This window comes from Scyliorhinus torazame, chromosome 4, assembly GCF_047496885.1.
Source record: "Scyliorhinus torazame isolate Kashiwa2021f chromosome 4, sScyTor2.1, whole genome shotgun sequence".
NCBI classification, from domain to species: domain Eukaryota; kingdom Metazoa; phylum Chordata; class Chondrichthyes; order Carcharhiniformes; family Scyliorhinidae; genus Scyliorhinus; species Scyliorhinus torazame.
In genome coordinates, this window is record NC_092710.1 from 335,073,438 (window position 1) to 335,091,736 (window position 18,299).

Below are 18,299 nucleotides of genomic sequence, written 5' to 3' on the forward strand. Positions count from 1 at the left end.
ATAGAATCTTAGTTTTGCCACACTTGGGGTATAGTGTTCAATTCTGGTCACCACACTACCAAAGATGTGGAGGCTTTGGAGAAGCTACCGAAGAGGTTCACCAGGATATTGCCTGGTATGAAGGGCATTAGCTAGGAGGAGAGGTTAAATAAATTCAGTTTGTTCTCACTGGAACAATGAAGATTGAGGGGCGGCTTGATAGAAGCCTACAAAATTATGAGGAGCATTAGACAGAGTGCATAGTCAGAATTTTTTTCCTAGAGTGGAAGAATCAGTTACTCGGGGACATAGGTTTAAGGTGCGAGGGGCAAAGTTTAGAGGAGATGTGCGAGGGAGTTTTTTTTTAAAAAACACAGAAGGTAGTGGGTGCCTGGAACTCGTTGCCCGAGGAGGGGGTGGAAGCAGGGGCGATAGTGACGTTTAAGGGGCATCTTTGAAAAATCCATGAATAACATGGGAATAGAGGGATATGGGCCCCAGATCTGTAAAAGGTTTTAGGTTAGACGGGCAGCATGGTCGGCGCAGGGTTGGAGGGCCAAAGGGCCTGTTCCTGTGCTGTACGTTGTTTAGAACATAGAACATAGAAAAAGACAGCACAGAACAAGCCCTTCGGCCAACGATGTTGTGCCGAAACTTTGTCCTAGATTAATCATAGAATTTACAGTGGAGGCCATTCGGCCCATCGAGTCTGCACCGGCTCTTGGAAAGAGCACCCTACCCAAGGTCAACACCTCCACCCTATCCCCATAACCCGTAAACCCACCCAACACTAAGGGCAATTTAGTATGGCCAATCCACCTAACCTGCACATCTTTGGACAGTGGGAGGAAACTGGAGCACCCAGAGGAAACCCACGCACACACGGGGAGGATGTGCAGACTCCGCACAGGCAGTGACCCAAGCCGGAATCGAACCTGGGACCCTGGAGCTGTGAAGCAATTGTGCTATCCACAATGCTGCCCTTAAGAACAAATTAATCTACACTATATCATTCTACCGTAATCCATGTACCTATCCAATAGCTGCTTGAAGGTCCCTAATGTTTCCGACTCAACTACTTCCACAAGCAGTGCATTCCATGACCCCACTACTCTCTGGGTAAAGAACCTACCTCTGACATCCCCGCTATATCTTCCACCATTCACCTTAAATTTATGTCCCCTTGTAATGGTTTGGTCCACCCGGGGAAAAAGTCTCTGACTGTCTACTCTATCTATTCCCCTGATCATCTTATAAACCTCTATCAAGTCGCCCCTCATCCTTCTCCGTTCTAATGAGAAAAGGCCTAGCACCCTCAACCTTTCCTCGTAAGACCTACTCTCCATTCCAGGCAACATCCTGGTAACTCTCCTTTGCACCTTTTCCAAAGCTTCCACATCTTTACTAAAATGAGGCGACTAGAGCTGTACACAGTACTCCAAATGTGGCCTTACCAAGGTTTTGTACAGCTGCATCATCACCTCACGGCTCTTAAATTCAATCCCTCTGTTAATGAACGCGAGCACACCATAGGCCTTCTTCACAGCTTTATCCACTTGAGTGGCAACTTTCAAAGATGTATGAACATAGACCCCAAGATCTCTCTGCTCCTCCACATTGCCAAGAACTCTACCGTTAACCCTGTATTCCGCATTCATATTTGTCCTTCCAAAATGGACAACCTCACACTTTTCAGGGTTAAACTCCATCTGCCACTTCTCAGCCCAGCTCTGCATCCTATCTATGTCTCTTTGCAGCCGACAACAGCCCTCCTCACTATCCACAACTCCACCAATCTTCGTATCGTCTGCAAATTTGCTGTCCCACCCTTCAACTCCCTCATCCAAATCATTAATGAAAATCACAAACAGCAGAGTACCCAGAACTGATCCCTGTGGTACGCCACTGGTAACTGGGATCCAGGCTGAATATTTGCCATCCACCACCACTGTCTGACTTCTATCGGTTAACCAGTTTGTTATCCAACTGGCCAAATTTCCCACTATCTCATGCCTCCTTACTTTCTGCATAAGCCTACAATGGGGAACCTTATCAAATGCCTTACTAAAATCCATGTACACGACATCCACGGCTTTACCTTCATCCACATGCTTGGTCACCTCCTCAAAGAATTCACTAAGACTTGTAAGGCAAGACCTACCCCTCACAAATCTGTGCTGACTATCCCTAATCAAGCAGTGTCTTTCCAGAAGCTCAGAAATCCTATCCCTCAGTAACCTTTCCATTACTTTGCCTACCACCAAAGTAAGACTAACTGGCCCGTAATTCCCAGGGTTATCCCTATTCCCTTTTTTGAACAGGGGCACGACATTCGCCACTCTCCAATCCCCTGGTACCACTCCTGTTGACAGCGAGGACGAAAAAATCATTGCCAATGGCTCTGCAATTTCATCTCTTGCTTCCCATAGAATCCATAGATATATCCCGTCAGGCCCGGGGGACTTGTCTATCCTCAGGTTTTCCAAAATGCCCAACATATCTTCCTTCCTAACAAGTATTTCCTCGCGCTTACCAGTCTGTTTCACAATGTCCTCTCCAACAATATGGCCCCTCTCATTTGTAAATTCTAAAGAAATGTACTCGTTCAAGACCTCTCCTATCTCTTCAGACTCAATACACAATCTCCGGCTACTGTCCTTGATCGGACCTACCCTCGCTCGAGTCATTCTCATATTTCTCACATATGTGTAAAAGGCCTTGGGGTTTTCCATGATCCTACCCGCCAAAGATTTTTCATGCCCTCGCTTAGCTCTCCTAATCCCTTTCTTCAGTTCACTCCTGGCTATCTTGTATCCCTCCAGCGCCCTGACTGAACCTTGTTTCCTCAGCCTTACATAAGTCTCCTTCTTCCTCTTAACAAGACATTCAACCTCTCTTGTCACATGGTTCCCTCACTCGACCATCTCTTCCCTGCCTGACAGGGACATACATATCAAGGACACGTAGTACCTGTTCCTTGAACAAGTTCCCCTGACAGCCTATGTTCCCAACTTATGCACTTTAATTCTTGTCTGACAACATTGTATTTACCCTTCCCCCAATCGTAAACCTTGCCCTGTTGCACGCACCTATCCCTCTCCATTTCTGCAACATATACTATCTCTAATTAACAATGCCACCCCCCCCCCACCTCTTTTACCACCCTCCCTAATCTTATTGAAACAGCTATAACCAGGGACCTCCAACAACCATTCTGCCCTTCTTCTATCCAAGTTTCCGTGATGGCCACCACATTGTAGTCCCAAGTACCGATCCATGCCTTAAGTTCACCCACCTTATTCCTGATGCTTCTTGCGTTGAAGTATACACACTTCAACCCATCTCCATGCCTGCAAGTACTCTCCTTTGTCAGTGTTCCCTTCCCCACTGCCTCACTACACGATTTGGCGTCCTGAATATCGGCTACCTTAGTTGCTGGACTACAAATCCGGTTCCCATTCCCATGCTAAATTATTTTAAACCCTCCCGAAGAGTACTAGAAAACCTCCTTCCCAGGATATTGGTGTCCCTCTGGTTCAGATGCAACCCGTCCTGCTTGTACAGGTCCCACCTTCCCCAGAATGCGTTCCAATTATCCAAATACCTGAAGCTCTCCCTCCTACACCATTCCTGCAGCCACGTGTTCAACTGCACTCTCTCCCTATTCCTAGCCTCGATATCACGTGGCACCGGCAGCAAACCAGAGATGACAACTCTGTCTGTCCTGGCTTTTAACTTCCGGCCTAACTCCCTAAACTAGTTTATTACCTCCACACCCCTTTTCCTACCTACGTCGTTGGTACAAATGTGCACCACGACTTCTGGCTGCTCCCCCTCCCCCTTAAGGATCCTGAAGACACGATCCGAGACATCCCTGGCCCTGGCGCCCGGGAGGCAACATACCTTCCGGGAGTCTCGTTCGCGACCACAGAATCTCCTATCTATTCCCCTAACCATTGAATCTCCTATTACTATTGATTTTCTATTCTCCCCCCTTCCCTTCTGAGCCCCAAAGCCAGACTCAGTGCCAGAGACCTGGCCGCTAGAGCCTTCCCTCGGTAGGTCATCCCCCCAACAGCATCCAAAACGGTATACTTGTTTTGAAGGGGAATGGCAACAAGGGATCCCTGCACTGTCTGCATGTTTGTTTTCTTCCCCCCGACTATAACCCAACTACTCATGTCCTGTACCTTGGGTGTGGTTACCTCACTTCTCGATAACCCCCTCTACCCCCTCTGTTTGTTCTATGTTCTTCTTGAAGAGAAAAGGGTTAAGAGGAGGTTTGTTAAAGATGTTCAAAATCACGAGCAGACTCGACAGAGTAGATACGTAGACACTGTTCCAGTTCAGAAGTGGATCAAGAACGAGAGGGCACAGATTTAAAATGATGTGCAGGAGAAGCAAAGATGATGTGAGAAAAGTTTTTTCACACAGTGAGTGGTTCGGGTCTGGAATACACTGCCTGGAGGTGTGGTGGAGGCAGGTTCAATCAAGGAATTTAAGAGGGCATTTCATGATTATTTGAATAGAAAGATTATGATGGGATATGGAGAAAAGGCAAGGGAATGGCACAAAGTCACGATGCTCGTTCAGAGAGCTGGTTTGGCCTCCTGCTGCACCGTAACAATTCTGTGATTCTGGGAGTGTAGCTTCTTTTTCAAAAGTATTTTTATTCAAGGTGTTTTCATTTTTATACAAAACACAAACATCTGTATACAACTATCATCTAACAAAGCCTCTCCCCACTACTATAAACATCCTACATGTTCAGTTTTATAGGTAAACAATAAAACAGTAATAACTATAACACAAAACCTTCCGTTTTGGGTGGAGGTGGATAGGGTGGAGGTGTTGACCTTGGGTAGGGTGCTCTTTCCAAGGGCCGGTGCAGACTCGATGGGCTGAATGACCTCCTTCTGCACTGTAAATTCTATGATAATCTATGAAAACAAAATCACCCCTCCCCCCCCACCGCCCACACCATACCTGCTGACATTTACTGATCCTTAAAGGAGATGAACAAACTCCACTTTGAGGGGAACCAATTCTCCGAAGATAAAGAATTGTATCTTCTCCAGATGCAGGAATTCCGCCAAGTTACTCACCCATCCTGCTGCTTAGGGTGGCACTTAGCCTGTCACCCTAGCAAGATACGCCTCTGGGCTATCCGGGAGGTAGAGGCCAACACATCAGCCTCTCTCCCCACCTGCATTCCCGGATCTCCCGAAACCTTTGAACATCGCCACTCAAGGGCCTGGAGCCACCTTCACTCCCAAAATCTCTGTCAAGGTCCTTGAGAAGGACTGCCAAAACTCCACCAATTTTGGGCATAACCAAAACATGTGAGTACGGTGCACCAGCCCCCTAAACACCGCCCACATCGGTTCTCCTCCACCGTAAAAAAAAGTTCATACGCGACTTTGTCATGTGCACCAATTTAAATTGAATTCAACTTAATCTTGCACAGGAGGAAGTCACTCCAAACCTCCCCATCAAATACACCACCCAGCTCCTCCTCCCACTTCCTGTTTACTTCCTCCTACACCCTCTCCCCCTCCATCAACTGCCTGTAGATATCATAGAATCCCTACAGCGCAGAAGGACCTGCACTGACCCTTCGAATGAGCACTCTACCCATTTACACTCCCCGTCCACCCCACCCTACCCCCGTAACACAGAACCTAATCGGGCCTGGTTTAGCACAGGGCTAAAGAGCTGGCTTTTAAAACAGATCAAGGCAGGCCACCAGCACGGTTCAATTCCTGTACCAGCCTCCTCGAACAGGCGCCGGAATGTGGCGACTAGGGGCTTTTCACAGTAACTTCATTTGAAGCCTACATGTGACAATAAGCGATTTTCATTTTAATTTCATTTCTAATCTGCACATCCCTGGACATGAAGGGGCAATTTAGCATGGCGAATCCACCTAACCTGCCCAGCTTTGGACCATGGGAGGAAACCGGAGAATCCAGAGGAAACCCACGCAGACACGGGGAGAACATACAAATTCCACACTGACACAGGCTGGAATTCAACCCGGATCCCTGGCGCTGTTAGGCAGCAGTGCGAACCACTGTACCACCATGTATTCCCAATATTAGAGACCCTACCCACTCCTATCTCATCATGGGACACAATCCTTTCAAGCAACAAAGGGGGCAGCAACCGTTGAAACGTGGCCAGCTTCTTCCTAACAAAATCCCTAATCTGTGAGAACTGAAATCTATTCCCCCATGGAAACATCCCCACCAACTCTGCAAACCTACCCTCCACAAATAAACCCCTGAACCTCTCTATCCCTTTCCACTCCTTGTACGTTACATCCAACCTTGCTGGAATAAATGTGTAATTGCCATAGTTTGGCATCCTCAACGACATGCCCTTAATCTTAAAATGCTGCCTGAACTGATTCCAGGCCCTTAATGGGGCTACCACCACCGGGCTGGTGGAGTACATAGCCAGAGAGAACAGAACAGGCGACGTCACCAATGCCCTCAGACTTGTCCCCTTACACGAAAGGCAGCACGGTAGCACAAGTGATTAGCACTGTGGCTTCACAGCGCCAGGGTCCCAGATTTAATTCCCTGCTGGATCACTGTCTGTGCGGAGTCTGCACATTCTCCCCGTGCTGCGTGGGTTTCCTCAGGTTTCCTCCCACAGTCCAAAGACGTGCAGGTTAGGTGGATTGGCCATGCTAAATTGCCCTCAGTGACCAAAAAAGGTTAGGAGGGGTTATTGGGTTACAGGGATAGGGCTTAAGTGGGTTGGTGCAGACTCGATGGGCCAAATGGCCTCCTTCTGCACTGTATGTTCTATGTTCAAGCCTCCTCCATCTGCCTCCACATGACCCCTCTCCATGACCTACGTCCGTACCTTCTTGGCGTTTGACGCACAGTAGTACTTCAACAATTCAGCAGAGCCAGCGCCCCCCCCCCCCCACCTCTCTCCAAAAATACTTTCCACATCCAGGGAGCCTCCCTGCCCATATAAAGCCTGAGATTATCCTGTTTACCCTCCCAAAAAATGATTCGGGCACGGAAATTGGGAGATTCTGACAAATGATAAAACATTTCCCGTCAAATTCAGGGTCTGGGCCCAACAGGAGAACATCCCACCACTTCCAATCCTCCCTTACCCCATCCACTAAATTATCTCAATTCAATTTACGTAGCTGAGCCCAACTATGTGGCACCAAATAACTAAAGCTCGACTTAACCAACCCAAACAGTAACTTCTCCATCAGTTACTTTTTGTCGTTTCATGAATTACCATAAATTCACATGCAAGTTTAGCATAATCCTTACCAGTTACCTTGTTAAAGGAAAGGTGCCAATGTTTTACCAACCCTTTAAGAAATAAGAGAACTTGTGCTGAGGAAGAATCTTGCAAGGACCGACTTTGACATTTAAGAGATAAACCATCCTTTTGGTTTTAGACATGGTATGAATACAGAAACATAAATGACTAGTGGACATGCTATATGCAATGATTCCACCAGACTGATCTCTCAACGGACATTTCTTGTGAATAAAGATCTTTTCATCTGAAGTTCAATACATAAATGTAGATCAGCCACAAAGGACTGATCCTGGATCAATTATTTCACCCTCAAAACAGTGCAAAACCTGGGAATGCAAGAACAAAATGTTTATTAATCATTAGCTGCAGGCCCAATCAGTTATGACAAGTATTCAAAATGGGAAGTCACAAAACCTTTCCATCCAAAACTCAACTGCCTTTAGTAATTCAAGCTATGGTGAATCAGTCACCACACAGATACAATATTGTTCACAGAATCCCGGAGAAGCCTCACCTTATCAAGTTCATTTGATAATTTCTTATTGTCTTCGCCCAGCATGATCCTCTCCCGTTCATACTTTTGCTTGAATTCACTCTCAAATTCTTCCCTTTCGTTTTGACTGTGTTCAAAAAAAAAATACTAATTTCAGTCGGGTTATTTCTAATCAAATTTCATCAAGTACGTTAAATGGAAGATAACACTTTGTGAAAAGTGCATTCTTGGCACAAGTCAACCATCAATTCTAGAGTGAGAAGTTGGTTAAGATACAATATGCCGTCTAGGGTACATTAAAAGGAAGAAGGGGAAAAGTTTCTAACTCTTTGAACTTTTACAAGGATTTGATTTCCCCGTCACCCAGGTTCAGCTATCGACCATAGAACCATACAAAAGGTACCGGGCAGAAAGAGGCTGGTCAGCACATCATCGCTGCTTCGGCCAAAAAAATAAGAGAAAAAAGGAACTAGCCACTCATTTTAATCCTAAACAATTGGATCTAACAATTCTCAGGTCTATACTGATGGACAGCAGCAAGTTTTTATGAAATCCCACTGATCAACCCTGTCAGTCACACGTGTGACAATTCACATTGATCTCCATCCCTTCCAGCTATGTATAATTCCCAATGCAAGATCTTCCATTATAATTCAGGTGTAACAATACCCAGTTCATGATTTTTCCTATTCCTGTCATGATGAACCCATATAATCGGGAATATATCGCCCGAAAGGTGGCTGGGATAAGATTCAACAGCAATTTCTAAAGAGAATTGGACCTATACTTAGAGACAAAGAAAGGTACAGCACAAAGCATGTCAAGTTATTCATGTATATGAAAACTGCAATGGTTCCAAAACTGAACTCTCATGTACTTCACACTACCATTGACAATAACAGCAAAAACTTGCATTGGTACAGTTTGTGTCACACATAATATTTGAGAAGAGGAAGAGGAAGTGGGGATGTGAAGTGTGCAGGAAAATAATAATGACGAATAATGAGTGTCCTTATGGAGAGGAAGACTAGGATTTATTTTTCCTGAGATACGAGTGTTGCTGGCTAGGGCCAGCATTTAAGAACAAAGAACAAAGAAAATTACAGCACAGGAATTCGGCCCTCCCAGCCTGCACCGATCCAGGTCCTTTATCTAAACCTGTCGCCTATTTTCCAAGGATCTACTTCCCTCTGTTCCCCGCCCGTTCATATATCTGTCTAGATGCATCTTAAATGATGCTATCGTGCCCGCCTCTACCACCTCCGCTGGCAAAGCGTTCCAGGCACCCACCGCCCTCTGCGTAAAAAACTTTCCACGCACATCTCCCTTAAAATTTCCCCCTCTCACCTTGAAATCGTGACCCCTTGTAATTGACACCCCCACTCTTGGAAAAAACTTGTTGCTATCCAGCCTGTCCATACGTCTCATAATTTTGTAGACCTCAATCAGGTCCCCCCCTCAACCTCCGTCTTTCCAAAGAAAACAATCCTAATCTACTCAACCTTTCTTCATAGCTAGCACCCTCCATACCAGGCAACATCCTGGTGAACCTCCTCTGCACCCTCGCTAAAGCATCCACATCCTTCTGGTAATGTGGCGACCAGGACTGCACGCAGTATTCCAAATGTGGCCTAACCAAAGTCCTATACAACTGTAATATGCGGCTGGTTTAGCACACAGCTAAATCACTGGCTTTGAAAGCAGACCAAGGCAGGCCAGCAGCACGGTTCAATTCCCGTACCCGCCTCCCCGAACAGGCTCCGGAATGTGGCGACTAGGGGCTTTTCACAGTAACTTCATTGAAGCCTACTTGTGACAATAAGCGATTTTCATTTCACATGACCTGCCGACTCTTGTACTCAATACCCCGTCCGATGAAGGCAAGCATGTTGCATGCCTTCTTGACCACTCTATCGACCTGCGTTGTCACCTTCAGGGTACAATGGACCTGAACTCCCAGATCTCTCTGTACATCAATTTTCCCCAGGACTCTTCCATTGACCGTATAGTCCGCTCTTGAATTAGATCTTCCAAAATGCATCACCTCGCATTTGCCTGGACTGAACTCCATCTGCCATTTCTCTGCCCAACTCTCCAATCTATTTATATTTTGCAGTATTCTCTGACAGTCCCCCTCGCTATCTGCAACTCCACCAATCTTAGTATCATCTGCAAACTTGCTAATCAGACCACCGATACCTTCGTCCAGATCATTTATGTATATCACAAACAACAGTGGCCGAGCACGGATCCCTGTGGACCACTAGTCACCTTTCTCCATTTTGAGACACTCCCTTCCACCACTACTCTCTGTCTCCTGTTGCCCAGCCAGTTCTTTATCCATCTAGCTAGTACACCCTGAACCCCATACAACTTCACTTTTTCCATCAACCTGCCATGGGAAACTTTATCAAACGCCTTACTGAGGTGCATGCATATGACATCTACAACCCTTCCCTCATCAATTAACTTTGTCAATTCCTCAAAGAATTTTATTGGTTTGTGAGACATGACCTTCCCTGCACAAAACCATGCTGCCTATCACTGATAAGTCTATTTTCTTCCAAATGTCAATAGATCCTATCCCTCAGTATCTTCTCCAACAGTTTGCCTACCACTGACGTCAAGCTCACAGGTCTATAATTCCCTGGATTATCCCTGCTATCCTTCTTAAACAAAGGGACAGCATTAGCAATTCTCCAGTCCTCCGGGACCTCATCCGTGCTCAAGGATGGTGCAAAGATATCTGTTAAGGCCCCAGCTATTTCGTCCCTCGCTTCCCTCAGTAACCTGGGATAGATCCCATCTGGACCTGGGGACTTGTCCACCTTAATGCCTTTTAGAATACCCAAAACTTCCCCCTTCCTTATGCCGACTTGACCTAGAGTACTTAAACATCCATCCCTAACCTCAACATCTGTTTGTTGCCCATTTGCTGGGATGACTGCCTTGCTAGGCTATTTCTATGAGCATCTGGAGTTATAGGATTGGGCTGTTTAGGGCAATTGGTGGTCATCGATACTGAAGATAGCTTTCAATTCCAGATTTCTTTCATAATTTGATTGAAATTCCACCAGCTACCATGGTGGTATTTGAACCCATGTCCCTAAATAATTTGTCTGGGCCTCTGGATTACTTGTACAGTGACATTATCTCTATGTCACTGACACCCTGATCTAAGTGTGAAGGGGAAAGGAAAGTGGGATAAGTTTCTATGGATCCAGGGATTTACTGTAGGAAAACACGGAAGTCATGATCAATCTTTCTAAAAATAAACAATGGTTTAGACTCTCTACTTCTGGGCACCACATTTTAGGAAGGATGTGCTGGTTTTAGAGTGTGCAGATAAGATTCATGAGAATGGTTCCACAGAATCATGGACTAGCTACGGCAAAAAAGGAAGCTATTCAGCCTGTCGTATGTGTGCTGGCTGTCTGTGGGAACAATTCATTTAGTGCCAATTCCCAGCCTCCTCCCTGTAGCACTGTACATTTTTCTTTTTCAGGTAGTAATCTGATTCTTTCTAGAATACATGAGTTACACTTGTCTCCAGGACCGTCTCGGGCAGTGAATTCCAGATCCTAACCATTCTGCCTGAAAATCTTTTTAGTCATGTCGCCATTGCTTCTTTTGCCATTTAGCTTAATAATAATATTTATTATTGTCACAAGTAGGCTTACTTTAACGCTGCAATGAAGTTACTGTGAAAATCCCCTAGTCCCCACACTCCGGTGCCTGTTTGGGTCACAGAGGGAGAATTCAGAATGTCCAATTCACCTAACAACACGTCTTTTGGGACTTGTGGGAGGAAACCGGAGCACCCGGAGGAAACCCACTCAGATACAGGTAGAACGTGCAGACTCCGCACATGACCCAAGCCAGGAATCGAACCAGGGTCCCTGGCGCTGTGAAGCAACAGTGCTAACCATGGCAGCACGGTGGCACAGTGGTTAGCATAATTGCTTCACAGCTCCAGAGTCTCAGGTTCGATTCCCGGCTTGGGTCACTGTCTGTGCGGACACGTTCTCCCCGTGTCCGCGTGGGTTTCCTCCGGGTGCTCCGGTTTCCTCCCACAGTCCAAAGATGTGCAGGTTAGGCGGATTGACCATGTTAAATTGCCCTTAATGTCCAAACAAAAGGTTAGGTGGGGTTACTGGGATGGGATGGATGTGGGCTTAAATAGGGTGCTCTTTCCAAGGGTCGGTGCAGACTTGATGGGCCGAATGGCCTCCTTCTGCACTGTAAATTCTATAACCACTGTGCTATCATGCCACCCCAACCGTAACTCTGTGCCCTCTTTTCTCTAACCTTCCAGCAATGGGAAGTAACCCCCCTATCTACTCTGTCCAGACTCCTCATGATTTTGAATAGAATTCCTGCAGTGCAGCAGGAGGCCATTCACCCCACAAAGTCTGCACCGATCCTCTGAAAGAGCACCCTAACGACCCACCCTAACCCCGGAACCCCAACTAACTTTTGGACATCAAGGGAAATTTTAGAGTGGCCAATCCACCTAATCTGCACATCTTTGGACTGTAGGAGGAAACCTGAGCACCCGGAGGAAACTCACACAGACACGGGAGAATGTGCAAATTCCAGTCACCCAAAGGCATAATCGAACCTGGGCTACTGGCACTGTGAGGCAGCAATGCTATTGACTGTGCTGCCGTGTCGCTGGAATATTTACGGTATATATCCTCTCAACTTCTTTTCCAAGGAAAAGGGTCCCCATTTCTCAAAACCATCGACATAATTAAAATTCCTCATCGCAGGGACTATTCTTGTGAATCTTTTCTGCACTCTCTCCAATGCCTTTACATCCTTTCTGAAGTGTGGAACCCAGGGCTGAATGCAATACTCCAGGTGAGGGCAAACATGTGGTCTACAAATATTTAACATAACCTCCTTACTCGATGCCTCAATTAATTTTTAAAAAAAATTTTTTTTTTTTTTTTTACAGGATGTGGGCATCGTTGGCTAGGCCAGCATTTATTGCCATCCCTAGTTGCCCTTCAGAAGGTGGTAGTGAGCTGCCTTCTTGAACCGCTGCAGTCGCTGGGGTGTAAGTACACCCACTGTGCTCTTAGGGAGGGTGTTCCAGGATTTTGACCCAGCGACAGTGAAGAAATGCCGATATAATTCAAGTTAGGATGATGAATGACTTGGAGGGGAACCTCCACTTGGTGGTGTTGGCAGGTATCTTCTGCTCTTGACCTTCTAGGCAGACCAAGGGCAGCACGGTAGCATAGTGGTTAGCACAATTGCTTCACAGCTCCAGGGTCCCAGGTTCGATTCCCGGCTTGGGTCACTGTCTGTGCGGAGTCTGCACATCCTCCCCGTGTGTGCGTGGGTTTCCTGCGGGTGCTCCGGTTTCCTCCCACAGTCCAAAGATGTGCAGGTTAGGTGGATTGGCCATGTAAAATTGCCCTTAGTGTTGGGTGGGGTTACTGGGTTATGGGGATAGGGTGGGGGTGTGGGCTTAGGTAGGGTGCTCTTTCCAAGAGCCAGTGTCGACTCGATGGGCCGAATAGCCTCCTTCTGCATTGTAAATTCTATGATTCTAGCTGGTAGTGGTCATGAATTTGGAAGGTGTTGTCTAAGGAACCTTGTTGAGTTACTGCAATGCATCTTGTAGATGGTACACACGGCTGCCCCTGTTCGTCAGTGGTGGAGAAGCTGAATTTTTGTGGATGGGGTGGCAATCAGTGGGCTGCTTTATTGAACATCTTGAACGTTGCTGGAGCTGCACTCATCCAGGCAAGTGGAGAGTATTCAATTATGCTTCTAATTTATACCTTGTAGATGGTGGACAGGCTTTGGAAGTCAAGAGCAAGTTACTCGCCGTAGGACTCCTAGCCTCTGATCTGCCTCTTGGTTCAAATCCTCACCATAATGGACTACCTTGAATCACCATATAGTTACTGCACAGGAAGCCATTCAGCCCATCGTGTCAATGTTTTTTTTTAAATCATAGAAAATGAGCTAGTCCCACTCCCCAGTCTTTTCTGCAAAGCCGCTCAGGTGCTTAACTAATTCCCTTTTGAAATGTGTAAGAGCCCTTCCTGTTGATTCCCTTATTTCCCCTTTCTTTAATTTTGCCATTATCATTTTTGATCCATGGATGATTAATGGACATGTATCTTTAAGTCAAGCAACAGAGAGAATGAGGAATGCAGAAGTTACAGGAGAGAACGCTCTGCTAATCTGAACAGGAGATTCAGACTTTTCGGCATCAGAGAGATGAGATGGGACTCGGTTGGATTGATTGGCCGCTGGCCAATACTCTGCCTGGTAACAGGTGGTGATTGGATCATACCCCATTGTGATGGTTCTCAGAGACCTGCAGTTTGAGAAGGAAAAGCTAGAATCAAATGCAACAATATTACAATTGAATAAAGGTAACTAAAAATAAATGAGGGAGGTGCTGGCAGAGTTGATTGGAAAAATAGCCTAGCAGGGAAGACAGTGGAACAGCAATAGCAGGGGTTTTGGAGGTTATTCAGGAGGCACAACAGAAATGCATCCCGAGGAGGAGGAAACATGCTTAAGGGGAGGATGAGGCATCCATGGAGGGAAATCAAGGGCAGTATAAAAGCAAAAGAAAAAGCATTCAAGGTGTCGAGGATTAGTGGGAAGCCAGAGGATTGGGAAGTCTTTAAAAGAGAGCAGAGGACAACTAAAAAAGCAATAAGGGGGCAGAAGATAATAAAAAAGAAGATAGCAAGAGTTTTTTTCAATATATAAAAGATGAGAGAGGCAACGATAGACTGGAAAATTAGGCTGGAGAAGTGAAAGACCCCGAACTTCAAAATAATCAGGGGCAGAGGTGAATGTAGCGGCCATCACTGAGGAGAAGGTTCTGGGGGAACTGAAAGGTCTGAAGGTGGATAAATCACCTGAACCGGATGGACTACACCTCAGGGTTCCGAAGGAGATAGCTGCGGAGATTGTGGAGCTATTGGTGGTGATCTTTCAGGCATCACTGGAGGCAGGGAGGGTCGCAGAGGACTGGAAAGTGGCAAATGTAACACCCCTGTTTAAGAAGAGAGGGAGGCAAAAGATGGGAAATTACAGGCTGGTTAGCCTGACTTCGGTCATTGGTAAGATTTTAGAGTCTGTTATTAAAGATAAGTTTGCGGAGTACTTGAACAAACAAACAAAGAACAAAGAAATGTACAGCACAGGAACAGGCCCTTCGGCCCACCAAGCCCGTGCCGACCATGCTGCCCGCCTAAACTACAATCTTCTACACTTCCTGGCTCCGTATCCCTCTATTCCCATCCTATTCATATATTTGTCAAGATGCCCCTTAAATGTCACTATCATCCCTGCTTCCACCAACTCCTCCGGTAGCGAGTTCCAGGCACCCACTACCCTCTGCATAAAAAACTTGCCTCGTACATCTACTCTAAACCTTGCCCCTCTCACCTTAAACCTATGCCCCCTAGTAATTGACCCCTCTACCCCGGGGAAAAGCCTCTGACTATCCACTCTGTCTATGCCCCTCATAATTTTGTAGACCTCTATCAGGTCGCCCCTCAACCTCCTTCGTTCCAGTGAGAACAAACCGAGTTTATTCAACCGCTACTCATAGCTAATGCCCTCCATACCAGGCAACATTCGGGTAAATCTCTTCTGCACCCTCTCTAAAGCCTCCACATCCTTCTGGTAGTGTGGCGACCAGAATTGAACACTAGACTCCAAGTGTGGCCTAACTAATATTCTATACGGCTGCAACATGACTTGCCAATTCTTATACTCAATGCCCCGGCCAATGAAGGCAAGCATGCCGTATGCCTTCTTGACTACCTTCTCCACCTGTGTTGCCCCTTTCAGTGACCTGTGGACCTGTACTCCTAGATCTCTTTGACTTTCAATACTCTTGAGGATTCTACCATTCACTGTATATTCCCTACTTGCATTAGACCTTCCAAAATGCATTACCTCACATTTGTCCGGATTAAACTCCATCTGCCATCTCTCCGCCCAAGCCTCCATACAATCTAACTCCTGCTGTATCCTCTGACAGTCCTCATCGCTATCCGCAATTCCACCAACCTTTGTGTCGTCTTCAAACTTACTAATCAGACCAGTTACATTTTCCTCCAAATCATTTATATATACTACAAACAGCAAAGGTCCCAGCACTGATCCCTGTGGAACACCACTGGTCACAGCCCTCCAATTAGAAAAGCATCCTTCCATTGCTACTCTCTGCCTTCTATGACCTAGCCAGTTCTGTATCCACCTTGCCAGCTCACCCCTGATCCCGTGTGACTTCACCTTTTGTACTAGTCCACCATGAGGGACCTTGTCAAAGGCCTTACTGAAGTCCATATAGGCAACATCCACTGCCCTACCTGCATCAATCATCTTAGTGACCTCCTCGAAAAACTCTATCAAGTTAGTGAGACACGACCTCCCCTTCACAAAACCATGCTGCCTCTCACTAATACGCCCATTTGCTTCCAAATTGGAGTAGATCCTGTCTCGAAGAATTCTCTCCAGTAATTTCCCTACCACTGAAGTAAGGCTCACCGGCCTGTAGTTCCCTGGATTATCCTTGCTACCCTTCTTAAACAGAGGAACAACATTGGCTATTCTCCAGTCCTCCGGGACATCCCCTGAAGACAGTGAGGATCCAAAGATTTCTGTCAAGGCCTCAGCAATTTCCTCTCCAGCCTCCTTCAGTATTCTGGGGTAGATCCCATCAGGCCCTGGGGACTTATCTACCTTAATATCTTTTAAGACACCCAATACCTCGTCTTTTTGGATCTCAATGTGACCCAGGCTTCATGTGACACACCCTTCTCCAGACTCAACATCCACCAATTCCTTCTCTTTGGTGAATACTGATGCAAAGTATTCATTTAGTACCTCGCCCATTTCCTCTGGCTCCACACATCGATTCCCTTGCCTATCCTTCAGTGGGCCAACCCTTTCCCTGGCTACCCTCTTGCTTTTTATGTACGTGTAAAAAGCCTTGGGATTTTCCTTAACCCTATTTGCCAATGACTTTTCGTGACCCCTTCTAGCCCTCCTGACTCCTTGCTTAAGTTCCTTCCTACTTTCCTTATATTCCACGCAGGCTTCGTCTGTTCCCAGCCTTTTAGCCCTGACAAATACCTCCTTTTTGTTTTTGACGAGGCCGACAATATCTCTCGTTATCCAAGGTTCCCGAAAATTGCCATATTTATCCTTCTTCCTCACAGGAACATGCCGGTCCTGAATTCCTTTCAACTGACACTTGAAAGCCTCCCACATGTCAGATGTTGATTTGCCCTCAAACATCCGCCCCCAATCTATATGTTCTTCAGTTCCCGCCTAATATTGTTACAATTAGCCTTCCCCCAATTTAGCGCATTCATCCTAGGACCACTCTTATCCTTGTCCACAAGTACTTTAAAACTTACTGAATTGTGGTCACTGTTACCGAAATGCTCCCCTACTGAAACATCTACCACCTGGCCGGGCTCATTCCCCAATACCAGATCCAGTACCGCCCCTTCCCTAGTTGGACTGTCTACATATTGTTTTAAGAAGCCCTCCTGGATGCTCCTTACAAACTCCGCCCCGTCTAAGCCCCTGGCACTAAGTGAGTCCCAGTCAATATTGGGGAAGTTGAAGTCTCCCATCACCACAACCCTGTTGTTTTTACTCTTTTCCAAAATCTGTCGACCTATCTGCTCCTCTATTTCCTGCTGGCTGTTGGGAGGCCTGTAGTAAACCCCCAACATTGTGACTGCACCCTTCTTATTCCTGATCTCTACCCATATAGCCTCACTGCCCTCTGAGGTGTCCTCCCGCAGTACAGCTGTGATATTCCCCCTAACCAGTAGCGCAACTCCGCCTCCCCTTTTACATCCCCCTCTATCCCACCTGAAACATCTAAATCCTGGAACGTTTAGCTGCCAATCCTGCCCTTCCCTCAACCAGGTCTCTGTAATGGCAACAACATCATAGTTCCAAGTACTAATCCAAGCTCTAAGTTCATCTGCCTTGCCCATAATACTTCTTGCATTAAAACATATGCACTTCAGGCCACCAGACCCGCTGTGTTCAGCAACTTCTCCCTGTCTGCTCTGCCTCAGAGCCCCACTGTCCCTATTCCCTAGTTCTCCCTCAATGCTCTCACCTTCTGACCTATTGTTCCTGTGCCCACTTGGAAGTGCATGATACAATAGGACTGAGTCAGCATGGCTTCGTCAAGGGGAGGTCATGTCTGACATATCTGTTAAGAGTTCTTTGATTTGGAGATGCCAGCATTGGACTGGGGTGAGCACAGTAAGAAGTCTTACAACACCAGGTTAAAGTCCAACAGGTTTGTTTCGGATTATTAGCTTTCGGAGCACAGCTCCTTCCTCAGGTGAATAAAGAGGTGGGTTCCAGAAACCTATATATAGGCAAAGTCAATGATGCAAGACGATAGTTTGAATGCGAGTGTTTGCAGGTAATTAAGTCTTCACAGGTCCATTCGGAGCAACTGGAGAGAGGGATAATCACAAGTTAAAGAGGTGTGAATTGTCTC

The 18,299-nt window shown here is 46.4% G+C and overlaps 1 protein-coding gene across 9 annotated transcripts in view; it reads right to left on the minus strand.

Annotated features, from left to right (window-relative positions):
• The window catches only part of LOC140411160 (serine/threonine-protein kinase MRCK alpha-like), a 900,765-nt gene that overhangs the window by 304,239 nt on the left and 578,227 nt on the right, over positions 1–18,299 (minus strand). For all 9 annotated transcript variants that reach the window (XM_072500231.1, XM_072500235.1, XM_072500230.1 and 6 more), the window contains one exon: positions 7,793–7,898. In XM_072500231.1, the coding sequence (XP_072356332.1) occupies positions 7,793–7,898 (106 nt within the window). The remainder of the gene's footprint in view (positions 1–7,792; positions 7,899–18,299) is intronic.